We start from the raw sequence: 19896 nt of genomic DNA, 5'->3' as shown, positions 1-19896 counted from the left end.
AATACAATATATATAAAAACTATGGTTTGTTGCATTTATTAAATAATAAAATGACAATAAAAAAACTGTTGACATTTAAATGCTATTTTTACCTGTTACAAAATAGGAAAACACCAAACTCTTATGATTTGGAGAACAAAATACACGTGTGGGCCTACTTTGGAATAAATTAAACACAAAACTCAGCTTTTTTTGCTCTTCTCCAGCTTGGTACTTTTCAGCAGATGCTGTGTGCTTGCTCTGGAAATATCTTTCAACATTATATTTCTTATTGTTTTCTAATTCCTCGCCACATATCAAGCATACAGGTAAGACAGCATCAGTGGGAGTGAAAGCAAATTAATCTGTCCACGCAGAATTAAACTCTATTTTCCTCCCAGACTTTTCTTTTCTGGTATTTATCCATGATTAGTTTACCGAGGCCGGGGGTCGGAACTATAGATTAGCGACATGCAGGGAAGAGCTCCGGGACATAATAGGATGTGACGCATATTTTAGTTGCTGAAATATTAAAACAAAACGTGAGAGCAGGTCAGACTGGAGGCCGACACAGAAACTGCAGATCGGTACAAACCACCTGCAGCTTCTGCTCTGATCAAGAAGCTTAGGCGCTGATCTCTGATCAGCTGACACCAGAGAAACTCGTTGTTTTCACTGTTGAGAAGCAGCCGGTCAGTCACTGAGAGGCTGCTCCACGTGAACGAGGTCCGATCTCACTGTGTCTCTCTGAGTGAGTGAGCGGGGCTCAGGGCGGGGGGCAGAGCCCTGGCTCTGTGTCGGCTATCTGGGAGCGCACACACACACACACGCACACGCACGCACGCACGCACGCACGCACGCACGCACGCACGCACGAACACACACACACACACACACACACCCCCCGCTCCTGGTATTTCATGATGGCCTGATACGATGATTATTTAAAAAATGTGAACTCACGTTCATTCGTTGATTCGTTAAGTTAACCGTTCGCGAAAAATATGCGCAGGGAGCCACTGCAGAGGGGCTGAAGAGCCGCAGGTTGCCGACCGCTGGTTTAGGGGTTAACACCTCCCCTATAAGACTCTTTGTCAACTTTTTGTTCTCCAGAGCAGTATCAACGTGAACAATAGGGCTGCATTGATTGGACCTGTCATACTGATGATTGGCTGGAATTCAAGCTTTTAATGGGTAGAAGTGAAATGTGTTTGTTAAAGGTCGAGAGAAACAAGAAATTAAACTGAATTACTCTTTAGTTTTTAGTTCATGGAGCAGGAGGGGTTCTGCAGCCGGCCTCCAGGGGGCGTTCAAGACAATTTGGCTTCACTTTTAAAAGGCCGACATGTCATGTTTACATCACTTGGAGAAAATAACTACCCCTCCTCTCACCAGGTCGTATGTCCCCAAAACACAGGCAGCACAAGTACACTTACACACTCACATTTTATTGACATTCAACTTCAGAATGAGAATTCTGACAATCAAATATAATGGAGGACTGGAAATTAACTAAATTATGGACGTTTCTCTAGGAAACTGCAGATAACAGGGAAAGTCACGATTAGTTCATGAAGTTTAGACGGGTTCAGCGTGAGCAGGGCCGCAGGGCGTCACCTTATCATTCGAGACCGAGCATGTGAGTAATGAATGTGTTTTATAAGAGCTGGGCCTGAAAGAATGAGGAAAAATACTGAAGGGATTTGAATGGAACTTGGTTAAACATGGCCAAAAGGAATCTGTTAACATTTGACTCCTCTACGTACAAACACACAGATCCTGGAATTGGTTCCAATCTACAGATTCTGACAGATTTCTCTGGGAGTTTAGAGGAATCATATCCGTGAATCTCAGGGAAGGAAGCGTTGAGGCAACGACTCCGATTAAGAGGAGTGAAGTGGAATGCCACTTCACTCCTCTCGAACTGGCAGCTGTCCATGAACCCAATGAGACACCGAGGCTGGGGACATCAAGACAAACATGTTTGTCTTGATTTGTCTTGATGAACGTTCTCGTCGGAGATCACAGGTCTCAAACTATTACGTGCAGCAATCGGATAAAAGAACAAGTGATGGTTTGATGGAAGGTGTGACAGTTTGGGAGGAGCTGGACATCAGGAGTGAACTATTTAACGCTGAGGACAGAGTGAAGGAGACACAGTAAACATGGCTCTCCAACAGTCTGTCTGTGTCTTATCCGTGACAATCCTTCTCCTGTGCACAGGTGAGACAGATGTTTATTAGTATTTGGTTCGTATTGATAATGAAGATCGAAAGGAAAGTTTCTCTTGTTCCAAGGTTTGAAAATCGTCCTGATTTGATGAAATAGACCGAATCGAGGCCCTTAAAATTTAATAGCAAATGTTTTATCAACAGCTATAGTGACTGATGAAAGATAGAAACCAACTATTTGTTTGATGTTAAGCCAACAATTTAGATTCCTGGATTTAGCACAATTTCAATTCCGAATTATCCGAGGGCAGCACTTATTTAGGTAATTATTAAATTTTTGATTTTGATGAAAAGGGAAACATCAGTAAATTACAGAACTGAATAATTGGCTGTGTCCCGTTCTTTTGACCTTCACAGGTAGAAATGCAAATGTTTGTATTATGTGACGACATCAGTCCAGTTAATTTTTAAACCAGTTAATTTCAATTACAATATTTTATATTATTCAGATTACAACAAAAGACTTAGATTGTTGTCAGAATGTTTGCCCTTAGATTGTAGCTGCACACCAGTTTGCCTGCTGGGACAAACAAAGGATCTGTCTGAGAGGTGAATTTGAATCTTGTCTTGGTTGTAGATTTTGTCTGAGACAGAAAGTTTGTGGGACATTTAAATGACTCTTTAAGTTTTTAAAAACTTAAAAAGATTTTCTCCCCACAATAAGATTAAATATCAAACCTCATATTGGTTGGTGGTTAAAAGTGCCGGTCATCCTGTGCCACACCCTGAACACCACTTTCATGCCTTCTCCTCTCTATTTAAATTTTCAGAATGTCGATCAGCGTTTAGTAAGTGCAACTCACATTATTTCAGTTAAATTCTCGTCTCATGTTTTCTGTCAGCCGGCGGACAGATTACCACCAACACCAGGATCTTGGGCGGCTTTCCTGGAGAGGCACCCTGGCACGCTTCTTTGGTCTCTGGAGGAAAACACAGATGTGGGGGGACAGTGATTAGCCACCAGTGGGTGATGACCGCTGCGCACTGCATTACAGGGTGAGTATTTAGAAACTTTTTAGGACAATGATCCGAAACACACCAGCAAGTCCACCTCTGAATGGTTAAAAAAACAAACAATGACGGTTTTGGAGTGGCCTAGTCAAAGTCCGGACTTCAATCCGATTGAGATGCTGTGGAATGACCTTAAACAAGCCGTTTATACGAAAAAACACTACAATGTGGCTGAATTAAAACTATTCTGCAAAGAAGACTGGGCCAAAATTCCTCCACAGCGATGTGAAAGACTCGTTGCCAGTTATCGCAAATGCTTGATTGCAGTTGTTGCAAACAAGGGTAGCACAACCAGTTATTAGGTTTAGGGGCCAATTACTTTTTCACGAAAGGACCAGGTAGGTTTGGATAACTTTTTTCCCTTATTAAGTGAAATTATGATTTAAAAACTGCATTTTGTATTTATCTTTTATCTTTGTCTAATATTAAAATTTGTTTGATCTGAATCATTTAAGTGTGACAAATGTGCCCAAAAAAAATCTGGAAGAGGGCAAATACTTTTTCACAGCACTGTATATATATCACACAATACATCTTAATTTCGTTTTGCATTTTGCGAATATTGACAAACAGTAGTTACCAAAAGCTTGACAAGGCAAAATCATTTGATAGATGGGATTTCCCCTTTTAGCTTTTTCTAGTGGTATTTGTTGATAAATCAACGAATCCTGGATCAGTGGAATCGTCACTTTCCAACAAGTTTCATGACCTTAGACAATTTAAATTGATTTTATTCTCTTTTGTCTTCAAGGTCAGGAAGTGGTGTAACGGTTTACCTGGGGCGCTATAACCAGTCAGGTTCAAACCCCAATGAAGTGTCACGGACAATCGCTCAGGCCAAGTGTCATCCGGCATACAACACACTGACCAACGAGAACGACATATGTCTCCTGAAGCTGTCGTCACCTGTGAACTTTACCTACTACATACAACCTGTTTCTTTGGCCGATGCAAACAGCACCTTCCACTCTGGGCGTGTGAGCGCTGTCGCCGGTTTTGGCAACACTAGCCTTCTTGGTGAGCTCACACATTACACAGACCAAAGAGAAACTTTTCAGGTGGCTTTTCAATCGGTTAATATGTCAAATCACATCTTTTGCTTTGTTTTGTTTTAAACATAAAATTGAAGCTGATGTTTGAAATCTCTCCAATTAGGGCCGAGCGCCTCCGACACCCTGCAGATTGCTAATCAACAAATAGTGGGAAACAAAGAGTGTCAGTGCAACACCACACTTCGCATCACAGACAAGATGATCTGCGCTGGGGTCCGAGCGGGCAGAATTGAACCATGTCAGGTGACCACCACTTTTTGTTGCATGGTATTTTCTATGTGATGCTTTGTTAATGACGAGAGAAAAACGTCCTCACGAGGAGTTGAGAGAAATCCAGGTAAGACACAGATTGTCAAGAGGCAGATTTTATTTCTCAGCTTTGTGCAAATAAAAAAGAAAAATGGAGGTGAGCATGTTTTTCTCTCCATGAAACAATTGTAAAGACCATTTGGTGTTGTTTGCCTTATTGTCCAGCAGGGGGCACTTTACAATTCACTATCAGCTTGACCTATAACTTGTAAGACATACGCTTCATAGCATTAACTGTATATAAAGATGGATGACATGACTGTACCCAAGTAAGTGAAGCCAAAGCAGCTCAATCACCACCTGGTCAACTTTAAAGAGTTACCACCGAGGCAGCACAGAAAGAAACTGTCTCAACAACTGTTTTTGGTTTCTTTCCACAGGGAGACTCAGGGGGTGGACTGGTGATATTTGCTCCCTCTGGCCTAAGCGTGGTTGGAATCGTGAGTTTTGGTGACGGCTGCGCTAAGTCCAACGTCTTGGGAGTCTACACCCGTGTGTCCCAGTACATGGAATGGATCAGCAACATCACCGGCAGTGATGAACCAGGCTTCGTTAATGTTCCCTCTACCGGAGTCGACAAAGACGCAAACTTTACCTGTTCAACCACAGCACCACCGACCGCTTCCGCTTCCTCTACCCGCCCTCACACCCGCCCCTCAACCAAAATCCATTCCACAACCGGCGATAAGAGCATTTTTGGCGGTGGTGAAAATCTGATCCACTCCACTCACTTCACCTCACTCTGGGTTCTTGCTCTATCAGTCTATGGACTGATCGGTCATGCATAAAATGGAAATGTGACACTATGACACGTGTTGCTAATCTATTGGCTGCGAAATTGAATGCATAACTACACTGTGTGATGTCATTTTGTGACTTCATGATGACGTCATTCCTAACATATGATGATGATGAAATTATACAAGCTTTGGGTTAGAGTCCTGCAGACAAATTTTAAACAAATGTTTTTTCCAGCTCCTCTTCTTTGTGATTGTCACTGATCATATGGAAAATCAACTTCTGATCATTATAAGCTTTGGATTGTCTCTATATAACTTGTAGAGATATTTTCGAAAAGGGATTTTTATTTTTTCAGACAATATATTTGTTCATCTTTATCTGATCAAATCTAAGAGTCAATCAAGAAATATTGTGTTTGTTAAAAATCTGTCCGTGTGTTGAGTAATTTATCCTGATGCTGATTCGGAGGGTAAATAAACTGAAACTTTTCTCATGGAACGTGAAGTCATGTTAATCACAAACTGTTTGAATTGGAATAAAATGGAAGTTGATTGGTCGAACCTGTGTTGTTGTTGGGACAGGGAGCTTACAAAGGCTTTTATGGTGAAAAACCCTTCATCTTAATACACACCTGAAGAAGAGCTGCGGTTTGTTGAACTAAAAGACACTTAGAGGAATAGTTTTGCTGTTATTACAAATGAAAAAACATGAAAGTGAAGAAGCTTAATAGAATTCAGACAAAATGTCCGCTGTCCAAAAGGCTTACCAGCTGAAAGACGGTGAAACGAGCAAAGACTTGGTGCTGGATGGATATTTGTTTATACACAAGAAAAGTGAATTTAACTAAAACAATAAACAAAACAGACTTCAACATCTATTTTTTCAAAACACTTGCATCAAAGTCTAAAGATGACTGGTCATTTCTAGAAGGAAACGCTGCCCCCTAGGGATCATAGAACAGCTGTGAAATAGGCTGAATGCAGTTTGTGCTCGAGAGCAGGGGTCTTCAATGTTTTTCAGGTCAAGGAAAATAACGTCTTCTGCCTCCATTTAGCCATTTGCTACAATATGTTGGATTCATGCTCATGTGTATTTAAAGACATTTAAATTTTGGGAAAAAAATTGTCCAATAAACCAAAAATGTCATGACCGCCCTGCAGTACCTCTGCGGACCCCCTAGGGTTCACAGCCCCCCAGTTGAAGATCTCTGCTCTCGAGTGTGAGCTGCAGCTCTCTCCTCTGGATCAAGTCAGAGTCAAACTGAGGGTCACACGTGTGTGTGAAGGGAAAATGTTTTATTAAAGGATGAAGTGCTCCTCCCCGGAAGTAAAAGTAAATAAATAAATCCACCCGCTGGTTAGTGGACAACCCGCTCTACCCCACTACCATGACAGGATGAAATACATCTTAAATTGTGAGGGACTGGCGCCCTCCACCTTTCAGTCCCCCCCCTCAAACTCCAATGAGCATGGATTGAGTCACGTTCCTTCGTGACCGAGCATGTGAGTAATGACTGTGTTTTACAAGAACTGGTCCTAGAAGAATGAGGAAAAAATACTGAAGGAATTTAAATGGAACTTGGTTGAACAAAGGACAAAAGGAATCTTTTAACATTTGACTCGTAGTCGAACAATCACACAGATCCTGGAATTTGGTTCCATTTTACGGGATTCTAACAGATTTCTCTGGAAGTTTAGAGGAACAAATGTGTGAGCTTGATTGAATCTAAGGTAAGGAAGCGTTGAACCACCGACTCAAATGAAGACTTTTGGGGGAATGTCCCTTCACTCCTCTCAAACTGGCAGCTGTCCATGCACCTAATGAGTCACTACTCAGTAGTACTGCGAACATGCATCAAGACAAACGTGTTTGTCTTGAACGAGTTCTAGGTCGGAGATAACAGGTCTGAAACTGTTACGTAAAGTGGCTGGAGAACAGAACAAGTGATGGTTTGATGGAAGTTGTGACAGTGTGGGAGGAGCTGGACTTCAGGACTGATCTACTTAACGCTGAGGACAGAGTGAAGGAGACACAGTAAACATGGCTCTCCAACAGTCGGTCTGTGTCTTAACCGTCACAATCCTTCTCCTGTGCACAGGTGAGACAGATGTTTATTAGTATTCGAAAAGAAAGTTTCTATTGTAAAATTGTTCCAAGGTTTGAAAATCTTAAATATTTTATCAAATTAATAAATGTTGAGCTTCCTATTGGTTGGTGCTGCAAAGGGCCAGTCATCCTGTGCCACACCCTGAACACCACTTTCATGCTTTCTCCTCTCTGTTTTAATTTTCAGGATGTCGATCAGCATTGAGTAAGTGCAACTTTACAAACTCTTCCAAGTTTAAAAGCTGTTTTAAGTCAGATATAGAAAATGTTTTATGCACATTATTTCATGTTTAATTTTGGTCTCATGTCTTCTGTCAGCCTGTGGCCAGGCTCCCATCAACACCAGGATCATAGGCGGTCAAACTGCGACTCCAGGAGATTGGCCCTGGCAGGTTTCTTTGGTCTCGTTTGGAAGACACAGATGTGGGGGGTCACTGATTAACAACCAGTGGGTGATGACAGCTGCACACTGCATCTCAGGGTGAGTATTTAGAAACAAATCTCTTGCCGCCTTCTACCGACTAAATTCTAATGTGGAAACATCCAGTTATCGATCTGTCTCTGTCTGTCTGTCTCACTCTCTGTCTGTCTGTCTCTCTCATTCTCTGTCTTGCTCTCTCTCTCCCTCTCTCTCTTTCTGTCTATTTCTCTCTCTGTCTCTCACTATTCAACGTCATTTTTTTGCAATTTTCCTAATCACGTGCAGCGATATATATATACATATATATATGTCAATGGTCAGATTCCCCCTCTTAGCTGTTTTTAATGATATTTGTTGGTATCAATCCAGGTGTCAACACGTTTTTTTGTTACTCAGACAGCAGGCAGCTCGACCAGCCACATTCCCTCTGTGACACAACAGGCTCTGTGGAGAAATTCTCATCACGGCTAAGATTACGAGATTAACTCTTTTCAAAAAGTTTCCCGACAGTGTCAAACGACTGAAAAGAAAGAGGAACAGTCATTTTAATCTTGGTATGTGTCTCCATATCTTTTTTTGGATCTGTGCAAAGAAAAACCCGTTCACGCTGAGTTGGTGTTCTTTTCTCACTTCATCACTGCTGCCTGTGCGTGTTGAACTTTCATTAAAGAAAGAAAACACTTAAAGTTAATGAGCAAAAGCTTCAAGAAGTTAAAAAGAAAAAGTGAGGAAGAAGGATCTGTCCATTTCGTTTTTCCTTTGGTCTAATCAAAATTCAGTAGAACGCCCACCTCTGGCAACAGTTCCCTTCTGAAACTACTTCATCAAGAGTTTTGGGATCTGCAAAATGCACAAACTCATATTCCCCAAAACTCTTTTCAATAACAGCCATGAACTGTTCGGTGAAGAATCTGTGAAAAAGTCCAGACACACTTTCTCTCTCACTATAGACAGTGCGGAAATGAATCCTGGATCAGTGGAATCATCGCCAAAATGAAGAGTTCTTTCCTGCTCCGTGTCTTTCTCCCAAGTTTCATGACATTAGACAATTTAAACTGATTTTATTCTCTTTTTGTCTTCGAGGTCGGGAAGTGATGTAACAGTTTACCTGGGCCGCTCAACCCAGTCAGGTCCAAACCCCAATGAAGTGTCACGGACGATCGCTCAGGCCAAGTGCCATCCGTCATACAGCACCGTAACCAACGAGAACGACATATGTCTCCTGAAGCTGTCGTCACCTGTGAACTTTACCGACTACATACAACCTGTTTGTTTGGCCGCTGCCAACAGCATCCTTCACTCTGGGGTCAGCACCTGGGTCGCTGGTTGGGGCAACACTCGCCCTAATGGTGAGCTCAAACTTTAAACAGACCAAAGAGAAACTTTGCAGGTGGCTTTTCTATCGGTTAATATGTCAAATCACATCTTTTGCTTGGTTTTGTTTCACACATAAGATTGAAACTGATGTTTGTAATCTCTCCAATTAGGGGGGAGCGCCTCCGACACCCTGCAGGAGGCTAATCTGGATATAGTGGGAAACGAAGAGTGTCAGCGCAACAGCATATTTGACATCACAGACAAGATGATCTGCGCTTGGGTCCAAGCGGGCGGAATTGACTCATGTCAGGTGACCACCACTTTTTGTTGCACAGCATTTTCTATGTGATGCTTTGTTTACTGACAGGAGAGAAAAACAAACTCACGAGGAGTTGAGAGAAATCCAGGTAAGACACAGATTGTCACGAGGCAGATTTTGTATCTCAGCTTTGTTGCAAATAAATGAGGAAAATTGTTTGCCTTATTGTCCAGCAGGGGGCACTTTACAATTCACTATCAGCTTGACCTATTACTTGCAAGACAAACGCTTCATAGCATTAACTGTAGATGAAGATGGACGACATGACTGCTCCTCCATAAGTGAAGCCAAAGCAGCTCAATCACCACCTGGTCAACTTTAAAGAGTTACCACCGAGGCAGCACAGAAAGAAACTGTCTCAACAACTGTCTTTGGTTTCTTTCCACAGGGAGACTCAGGGGGTGGACTGGTGACAAAGGTTGGTTCAGGCTGGGCCGTGGTTGGAATCGTGAGTTTTGGTGACGGCTGCGCTAAGCCCAACGTCCCGGGGATCTACACCCGCGTGTCCCAGTACATGGAATGGATCAGCAACATCACCGGCAGTGACGAGCTAGGCTTTGTTAACGTTTCCTCCACCGGAGTCGTCAAAGACTCAAACTTTACCAGTTCAACCACAGCACCACCAACCGCTTCCTCTACCCAAACAGTCTTCACCAATCACACCCGCCCCTCAACCATGCCTGGAACTGTCACCCACCCCTCAACAATGCCCGTAAACTTCACCCACCCTCACACCCGCCCCTCAACCATACCCGTTAACTTCACCCACCCCTCAACAATGCCCATAAACTTCACCCACCCCACAACCATGCCTGTAAACTTCACCCACCCTCACACCCGCCCCACAACCATGCCCGTAAACTTCACCCATCCTCACACCCGCCCCTCAACTATGCCCGTAAACTTCACCCACCCTCACACCCGCCCCTCAACTATGCCCGTAAACGTCACCCACCCCTCAACCATGCCCGTAAACTTCACCCATCCTCACACCCGCCCCTCAACTATGCCCGTAAACTTCACCCACCCCTCAACCATGCCCGTTAACTTCACCCACCCCTCAACCATGCCCGTAAACTTCACCCACCCTCACACCCGCCCCACAACCATGCCCGTAAACTTCACCCACCCTCACACCCGCCCCACAACCATGCCCGTAAACTTCACCCACCCTCACACCCGCCCCACAACCATGCCCGTAAACTTCACCCATCCTCACACCCTGCCCTCAACCATGCCCATAAACTTTACCCACCCTCACACCCGCCCCTCAACCATGCCCGTTAACTTCACCCACCCCTCAACCATGCCCGTAAACTTCACCCACCCTCACACCCGCCCCACAACCATGCCCGTAAACTTCACCCATCCTCACACCCTGCCCTCAACCATGCCCATAAACTTTACCCACCCTCACACCCGCCCCTCAACCATGCCTGTAAACTTCACTCATCCCCCAACCACAGACCATCTCACAACCGACGATAAGAGCATTTTTTGCGCTAGTGAAAATCTGATCCACTTCACTCACTTCACCTCACTCTGGGTCCTTGCTCTATCGCTCTATGTATTGGTCGGTCATGCATAACATGGAAATGCGACACTACTGCACATAATTAAATACATTACTACACTGTGTGATGTCTGTCTTGACTTGAAGATCCTTGAATACAATTTTGAAACGACAATTTAGTAGCATTTAAATGGCACTCGCTTATAGCACTTTGTAGTTTAGCTTTTTTTGAAGAAATTGTACTTTCTTGATTCTTGTTGTTCTGGGTTTGTACCCTCGGGTTTGAATGCACTTATTGTAAGTCAGTTTGGATAAAAGCGTCAGATAAATGTAATGTAATGATGACGTCCTGCCTAACATTTGATGATGATGATGAAATTATACAAGCTCTAGGTTGGAGTCCTGCAGACACATCTTTAAAAATGTGTTTTCCAACTCCTCTTCTTTGTGACTGACACTGATCATATGGAGAATCATCTTCTGATCAATATAAGCTTTGGAATGTCTCAATATAACTTGCAGAGATATTTTTGAATGTTTTTTTGTTTTTCAGAGGTTATATTTGTTCATCTTTATCTGATCAGATCTAATAGTCAATCAAGAAATAATGTGTTTGTTAAAAATCTGTCCGTGTGTTGAGTAATTTATGCTGATGCTGATTCACAGGGTAAATAAACTGAAACTTTTCTCATGGAACGTGAAGTCATGTTAATCACAAACTGTTTGACTGTTTGAATAAAATGGAAGTTGATTGGTCAAACCTGTGTTGTTGTTGGGACAGGGAGCGTACAAAGGCTTTTATGATGAAACACCCTTCATCTTAATACACAGCTGACGCAAAGCTGTGGGTTGTTAAAATAAAAGACTTTCACAGTGATAGTTTTGTTGTTATTGCAAATGAAAAAAAAAGAAAGTGAAGAAGCTAAATCAAATTCAAACAAAATGTCCGCTGTCCAGATGGCTTACCAGCTGAAAGACAGTAAAACGGCAAAGACTTGGTGCTCGATGGGTATTTGTTTATACACAAGAACAATGATTTAAACTAAAACAATAAAACAAACACACTTCTACATCTGATTTTTTTCGAAACACTTGCATCACAAGTAAAAACAAACGAATGCTTCTTGTGAGCAACGTGCAAATTCCCTCATAAGCCTGCCGAGTAAACCTGGAACTTTGGGAGCTCGAGTTTGATTTCACAATATTGTAAGTGTGTTTGTGCGCTCACTAGTGTGTGTGTGTGTGTGTTTGTGTGTAAGCATGTGTTGCATTGTCCTTAAAAGCCCTTCATGAAACAAATTCGGCTAAAATGTACTTTATTTTTCATTTCATTTCATTTTTGTGTTTTATTATTTTTTAAACACACATGAATACGACTTATGTCCCCAACAGGACACTGTGGATAATATATGGCGAACGCACTCAAGTATTATCTGGATGGTTGCAGGCCGCCTCCAGCTAACAAGACAAAACAATAAGCTCTTATTGTTATTCTGCGGCTGTATCGGTGTTTATAACTGTAGCCTCAGTAGTGAAAATTGTGTTTATTAATGAGCTTCTGTCAAACTTCTTCACTGTTTTACGAGCTAATGTGCAAAGTCATTATCAAACTTCCTGAGTGATTCATCCTTAAAGCACAAACAGAGCAGGAAGTGGAAGGAACACACACACACAGATCTAGTCTCGAACAATTGTGTTCTCACATCTCATTACAGATCCGTTTATGCGTCTATAAGATATATCTTAACACACATTTACACATAAATACACATAGCAATATATACATATACACAAAGTAGATTCCCATATACGTTTCTCATGTTTCCTATTTTTCCTTTGGGCAGAAAAACACCTACTTGAATCTTGTTGTGCGTTCCTGCACATCTGCATCTTTGCACTGGTGGAAATGTGCAAAGTGCGAGTGAAGTTTTCTTTTCACTCCTGAAAACTACCTTTGTGTGTCTCTTCCTGTCTTTCATGCCTTCCTGTCTCAGCCTCTCGCTCCAGGCCCAACCACAAATATCCCTGATGTCAGCATGTGTGTGTGTGTGTGTGAATAAGAGAGAGAGAGAGAGAGATATGAAGTGTGTTTGAGAGTAAATTGCTTTAATCTTCCTCTCTGCAGCCTCAGCTACACCTTTGAACTGGTTATTGTCAGCTTCAGCAACCACAGAGCAACACACCCACACCTCCACACAACCACAACCACACCCACACCCACACTATGGTTGCTCTATTGTGTTGAAAAGGTCTGCACATATTTAAATGTAATTTATCCATATATAATATAGGAAAAGAAAAATATATGACGCGTTACCTCCTGCACCAATTCAAGTTGCAGTGGATTGAACAACAACACAATATATTGTACAACACCTATACAAACAACTTTATAAACTAGACAGCCCCTCAGTAGAGCTCAGGTCCAACGGTCAATCACCAGATGTTGTTTTTCATCAAGATTCATCAATTCTTCTCTGAGAAATCAAATTTTAATTTAACTTCATTCTCCCACTGAGTTTTGTGGGACAATGTTGTTTAGTTTTTGCGTCATCCTGCTCACAAACAAACAAACAAACAACCCACCATGGCTGATCGGCCATCTTATCACCACGTTGTTCAAATGAAAGCAGCACAAGTAACCAGATGCAAACTAAACACCACAATAAACACAACGCATCAGCAGGTGTGTGTTTGTGCTTCATGGGAGCAGCTTCACTAGTGAGGAGCAAAACCAGGAGAACCCAGAGAAGGAGTCAACAAGGAGCTCCTGCTGAGACAGACAGGTTCAGTTACAGGTACAGAGGAGACATGTTTAAACAAACACCAGCTTCAACACAGACGAGGAAACATGACACAAATACACACACGTCTCTGTTTCACCAGCAAACAGAGGAACAACAGGGACAGAGATTCAGAACAACAACAACAACAACAACAACAACTCACTGTGAGGTGTGAGGCTCGGTCACAGGAAACAGCAGCAACAACAACAGGTGAAGCTGAATGACTCAGGTGAGGCCATTTTAGGTGGAGAGGCCAAGCCCCGCCCTCTATGGGACTGGACAGGAAGCAGGAAGTCCTGCCCCCCTGGGATTGGACAGAAAGCAGGACGTCATGCCCAGTAACAGGAAGTAGAAAGTAAAAGCCAAAAGAAGATGTTAGCAAGTCAATTTTTTATATTTATTGGAATTCAGAGGAAAACAACGTCCTGTGGTGGTTTTTCTTTTTCTTTTAAATAACCACTCTTCCGAGAAGTTAGCCTCACTGGCCCTTACCTCCATGCACTTCAGCAAACAGCCCCTAGATGGGGCTAATGTAAACAAAAAGTATAAATGGAAGTATTTACAGAATCTGCAAATAAGGGTTTTGTCTGTTCGAGCGGAGAGCTGCTGAGGTTGGGCTCAGTTAATCCCTCAATATGGAGAATATGAGGATATTTCTGGGTATAGTTGAGGAAATAGCTATTAACGTCTCAGTTTTTTTAATTAAGTCCAAAGAAAGAAATTAAAAGAGCCTCCACGTGTGCGGGGTGAAAGCAGAGGAAGACGCCGGAGTGCCGGGGAGCGTGATGGGGCAAACGAGATTGACAGTTTGGATGAGGAGCTAAATCTATTAAACCTTTGCCAGAGAGGAACAAGACTCTGAGCAGTCGATGGAGGAGACGATTACAGGATGGAGACGAGGGATGAATGGAGGGAGAAGAAAGAGAGTAAATCCCTAATCCAGAATTTAAATTACCGCTTAAACCGATATTTGACACAGAGGCATTCACACGGAAATCTGTTTAAAATTTGATATATTTCCTTCTGACATTGACAGGTCGGACTTTGAGGAAATATCCCCACGAGAAAAAGTTCTCCTTAAAATCCTCCTTCTTATGAAGCGAAACTTCCAGAAATATTTTATTATTTTATTTAATACTCTTAAATTAAACTTAATCTCCTCTTTCTTGAGCAAAGTCAAACGAGCCCTCAGGGAGTTTTCCTCTCTGCACAGACGCTGACCTTTAATGATGATCCTCTCATTTCTGGCTGAATGACCAAATTATTTTAACTGCACGGTGCCGAAGAGGGAACGGATCCGATGGAGGAGGAGGAGGAGGAGAGATGAAGCAGAGGAAAGGAGAGAGAGGGGGAATAAGAGAAGGAGAGAGAGAAACGGGAAAACTGACGGAGGATCAAGTGGCGAGGAAAATTTGGTAGTAAAAGTGAAACGTGAGAACAGGGAGATAAAATATAAAATAGGAGGAAGAAAGTTGAGTGGAAAAATAAATAAAAGCAGTAGAGCAGGAAAATGATTTGAACAATAATGGAACCAAGAAAGAACATTCTCTTCCAGCCGCTTCGCTTCTCGTTGCGTTTGTCTGACTGATTGTCGTCATCTTCCACACAAACAAACACACACACACACAGAGGCAATGACTGTTTGTAGCAACACAAGAGCTTGTACATGTCTTGTTATGAACGAGTCCGACCCGCACAATCTCCTGCTGCTTCCTCATATGTGAAACACAAACTCCAGAAGAAGTCTGAACAGATTCTTCACTTCAGTCTTGATTACCTAAACGCAGGAATCTGGAATAACATGGTTAGAGCAGAGTGTACGAATGTGCCAGACAGAGTGCAAAGGTCATTGAGATCATGTTTCCTTATTGATTAGTGTGGACGAGGACCTCGCTGCCTCGTCCTCTGGACCAGAGACGAGTGGAGACGTTCTCAGGGACAGACGATAAAGGCTGCAGTGTCGAGGTCAGTTGGAAGAGGAGTGAAATACTCTGCTTGTGTCGACAGCACTGCTATTTATCGTGTCTACGACCGAGCTTGATCTGACGTTTCCCTTCATGTTACATGTTATCCTGAGTTATGGGACCGAGGTTCTTCAACCAGAATAATCTGGAAGTGAAAGTGAAATAGCCTCTTTTATTTTATGTCTTTTGGGCAATTATACTCAATTACTGCAGTGAGGGAGCAAAGCGTTGGTTTGAGTGGATCTGTCAGATGTGGTGATGTGTGAAAGCTTTTAATGAGGGAAGCTTAAAGATAAAGGATCTTATGGGAGGAAATTCAACAAAAGATGATTCATAAATATATTATTAAACTAAAGTTTTATTATCATAAGACACAGACCATTGAGAATATTTAATGTGCAGCTGAAAGACATAGAACTTTGTGGAGTTGTAGCGGCGTTGGTGAGATCGGTTTGTACGGATCACTGAACACTCTGAGCGGACACAGGTCCAGAGTGACACCACAAAATGACATGAAACAAACACAAATTGATGTAATGCAACCACAATGTGATAGGAAACAACCACAAAGATGCAAAACAGCTATAAAGAGACTCGAAAAGAACTACAGAGAGACACACAACCACCAAACAAGGGTTAAGAGACACAAAACAATTACAAAGAGTGTGAAAAGAACCACAAAGAGACTCAAAACAACCACAACTATAGACACAACAACTAAACAAACACAAAAAGACACACGACAACCAACCCAAAGGGATTGATTTGTCACTAAGAGAGAAACTGAAGTGAAAAACATTCCGACGAATCCTCAAGTCTGTAGCTTTGTGTGTTTGTTCCTTTGTTTCATTTGGTTTCACGTTGTAATTTAAGGACTAAAGAAAGTTTTCCGACACAAGTACGCCCTGAACGCTGGATATTACCCATGATCCTCTGCTTCCTGACCGAGAAGAGCGGCTGCTGTAACAAATCCACCATACTCTGTTCAGAATTCTTCATATTTAATAGTTTCCTGCTGAATATTGGAGATAAATCCTGTTTTTTTAGTAACTTCTGAGTATTTTTGTCTGATCTACAGTTCAGCTTCAAACTAATGTCAATGAAGCTTCTATTTCAAGGTTTTCTCTGCAGTAAGTAATAAACATATCTGTAATTCGCCATCTGTCCTCAACAACTTATCAACAAAGCAGTAAACTCATTTAAGTATAAGTTATGACATTTTTACAATCTCCATAAAATCGAGATCAGATAAAGCTCCAGATTTTAATGCTCCTCACTTTTTTAGTTTCTTTTTTCATTACAGACTAAACATCATGGAAGCGAAGGTCAGGAACAGATTCTCCTGTTGATATTCCACCGGTTTTCTCCTTTGACCCTCGGCTCTCATTGTTTTACCCACTCAGCAACATTAGAGTGACCTTTTAAGATATCGTTAAATGTTTAAGTGCTCTCACAGAGCGCTGCCTCTGATGATGTATTCATTGGCTCCACAGCCCTGGACGCCCCATTCATATTCATGCTGCATGTTACAAATCGCACACACACAAACACACACACACACACAAACAAACAAACAAAGTCAGAATCCATTGGCAGCGGCGAGCGAATCCAAATCATCGGTTGTTTTGGCTCATCTGTTTCTCTCGTCTTCTCCCGGTCCCTCTGATTCTCGGGGACGCTGCCCTTTCCTCTGCCTGCGCCGGGGGGGATGCTGATGACAGACGCAGCCAGGCCGACACAATTAGCCCACAAAGAGAGAGAATTGGTTGCGTTGGGCTGTTGTGTTGTAAACCTGCAGTTTGGGCCCAGACACAGAGGTGGAGACGGAATGAGAGAGGAGGAGCAGGAGGAGAAAGTTGTTAGCTCAGGTTGGAGCAGGTACTGCAGCACCTTGTTTCACGGACTGGAAATAAAGATGGACGACAAAACAGCTGACTGCAGTGAAGGTCACGAGGGCAATCGAGTGATGCAGAGAATTGAACTCATTCAGTCATGAGCTCAGTGTTTTCAGCACATTCAGAGGGGACACACACTGATGCAGTGGGTGGATCTAGCAGTGAGATGAGACTTCAGAGCTCATTCTTCCTCTGCAATTTACTCTGATTTATTGGCCGTATTTTGTGAGTCTGTGTGACTTTCCATGTGTGTCTGCATGCCCTTGCTTTGCTACAAGCCACATATCCCAGTAAGGCAGTGTGATTAGAGTCTGCAGGGGGAGATGGCGCCCACTCGACCATGCAGATGAGCATATGAGGTACTGATCAGTGGACGGGCTGAGGAACAGGCGCTCGCTCTTTGAGCTGCACACAATCAGGAGCTGGCACCGAGGCTCTGCAGCTGCTGCTCAGGATCCAATGAGCCGCAGGATGAAGGCAGGAGAGTTTGGTTTTTGTTTCCATTTTTCAGTCCAAATAAATTCATGAATGCATTTCTCAAATCTCTGGAATTCAGTTTGAAGCTCGAGAAAGACACTGGAGCTCGCAGAGATCCGTGAATTGAGTCTGGAGTTTGTCTGATGGATTCAATCCGCTCACAACATCACAGCTTGATCCCAGAATCAAACAGAAAAGTGGTTCTGATGTTACGCCCGTTGACGCCATTTGTGTTGGGTGAGGTATCAAACTACCGGTTAGAAATACATGGTACAAACACAGTGACAAACAAAGTTGAGCGTACAATTAAGAAATAACCTCATTGCCCTGCAGCAGTGAACTGGACCCCAGAGGGATCCCTCATTTGGTCGATAAAGTGTGTCAGAGGCTTCTTCTGCCTGAGCTGACATGATTATAAATCACTTTTAGATCTATTTAACCCGGTGACTCAAGTTCAACGAATGCTAATGAGGCCAAGTTCAATCAACTGCTTGTTATCTGATCTACTGATTAACTTTACTCTTAAACTTGCTGGCCCGGATTCTTAGATGATTGAAATCAGGTCCAGCAAGTTTAAGTCTGTACGTCAAGGAACCCAAAACACTGTCCGGAAAAATATCTGTCAGAAGCACATGTACAATATGAGAAAACAACAGTCGACAGTCATGAGGAGAGGAATCCATCAGTCAGGGGCAGATCAATCTGAATCAGCAGCCGCCTGGAGGAACGAAGACGCTATGAAAGGTCAAGATGTCGTCGACCAAGAATCAAAACAAAACGGTTCACCGCAAACAACCATGAGCGGCTGAATCCATCCATTATCTACACACCTGTCATGTGAGGGGGGGTGAGGGGCCTGGAGCGAGAGGCGGGGGACGCCCTGGACAGACCGCCAGAAAAACACATACACAGAAAGAACCTGGCTAGCCGGGATTCAAACCAAGAACCTTCTTTCCATACCTACTCTCACTAAAGTCCTGAGTTGATGAAGTCAACGGTTGATTGGTAGAGGTTCTGCGATTGGTCAAAACTTTGAGCTACGTCCCAAATCCACGTGAGGACACAAAATCAATGTCCACACCTTGACCCTCCTGCTGCTGGCTGTCAGCAGGTCCCCGTGGAGCAAGGCAGCAGAAGGGGGGGGGGGGGGGGGGGGCTTCCCAATCACAACTGAGATCGAACCAACGTATTGATCCAGACTAAAGAAACCAGGAGCTGCTGGATGGTTGAACCCACGATCATCAGGACTCAGGAGGAGTTGATAAAACAGATTCTTACAGGAGGACAAAGGCTGTGAGGACTGTTGACACTGTTTGAGAGCAGACGTCGTAAAGTCTCATTTAAAAGCTGTTTCTCACCTGTTGTAAATGGCCTTTACTGCCTTTCACCTTCAAACTTAAAGCTGCTGGAAGCCTGAATAAGGCATTCAACATTTTCTCAAGATATCAGAGAAAGAAAAAGCTGATGACAGAAGCTGATCTCAGACCTGTCCTGAAAGGAGCTGTATGTGAGAAATGCAAATATCTGAGGCAGCTGCTGTGTGGACGTTTCTAACCATCTCCTGATATGAATCCAGTTTTCCGGACGTTGCCTCGTTGAAGACTGACTGACCTGTAGTTTAAAATCGATCCACCCTCTGTCTGCAGCCTGCAGGGGCCCAACAGGCTGCCAACACTCAGCAGTGACCTGAACGCATCACAGACACTGAAAGCACCGCTAAGCTGCCGCTGCTCGGCCAAGTTCTGCTCTCAGAACACCAGAGAGGTGGTAGATTT

The 19896-nt window shown here is 43.0% G+C and overlaps 2 protein-coding genes across 2 annotated transcripts; both read left to right on the top strand.

Annotated features, from left to right (window-relative positions):
* Positions 1-2041: 2041 nt before the first annotated feature.
* Positions 2042-5879, top strand: LOC133950255 (trypsin II-P29-like). The gene is made up of 5 exons (XM_062384512.1): positions 2042-2202; positions 3053-3206; positions 3973-4238; positions 4377-4516; positions 4963-5879. The coding sequence occupies exons 1-5, from the start codon at positions 2145-2147 to the stop codon at positions 5368-5370; spliced, it is 1026 nt and encodes a 341-aa protein (XP_062240496.1). The 5' UTR covers positions 2042-2144; the 3' UTR covers positions 5371-5879.
* A 1449-nt stretch (positions 5880-7328) lies between these two features.
* LOC133950254 (acrosin-like) lies at positions 7329-11809 on the top strand. Its single transcript, XM_062384511.1, has 6 exons — positions 7329-7421; positions 7617-7634; positions 7748-7910; positions 8934-9199; positions 9338-9477; positions 9875-11809. Exons 1-6 carry the CDS (start codon positions 7364-7366, stop codon positions 11072-11074), a joined length of 1845 nt encoding a protein of 614 aa, XP_062240495.1. The 5' UTR covers positions 7329-7363; the 3' UTR covers positions 11075-11809.
* The last annotated feature ends 8087 nt before the right edge of the window (positions 11810-19896 follow it).

The sequence above is a fragment of the Platichthys flesus genome, chromosome 24 (genome assembly GCF_949316205.1).
Source record: "Platichthys flesus chromosome 24, fPlaFle2.1, whole genome shotgun sequence".
Taxonomy (NCBI): Eukaryota; Metazoa; Chordata; class Actinopteri; order Pleuronectiformes; family Pleuronectidae; genus Platichthys; species Platichthys flesus.
This window is presented reverse-complemented; position numbering and strand designations above follow the sequence as displayed.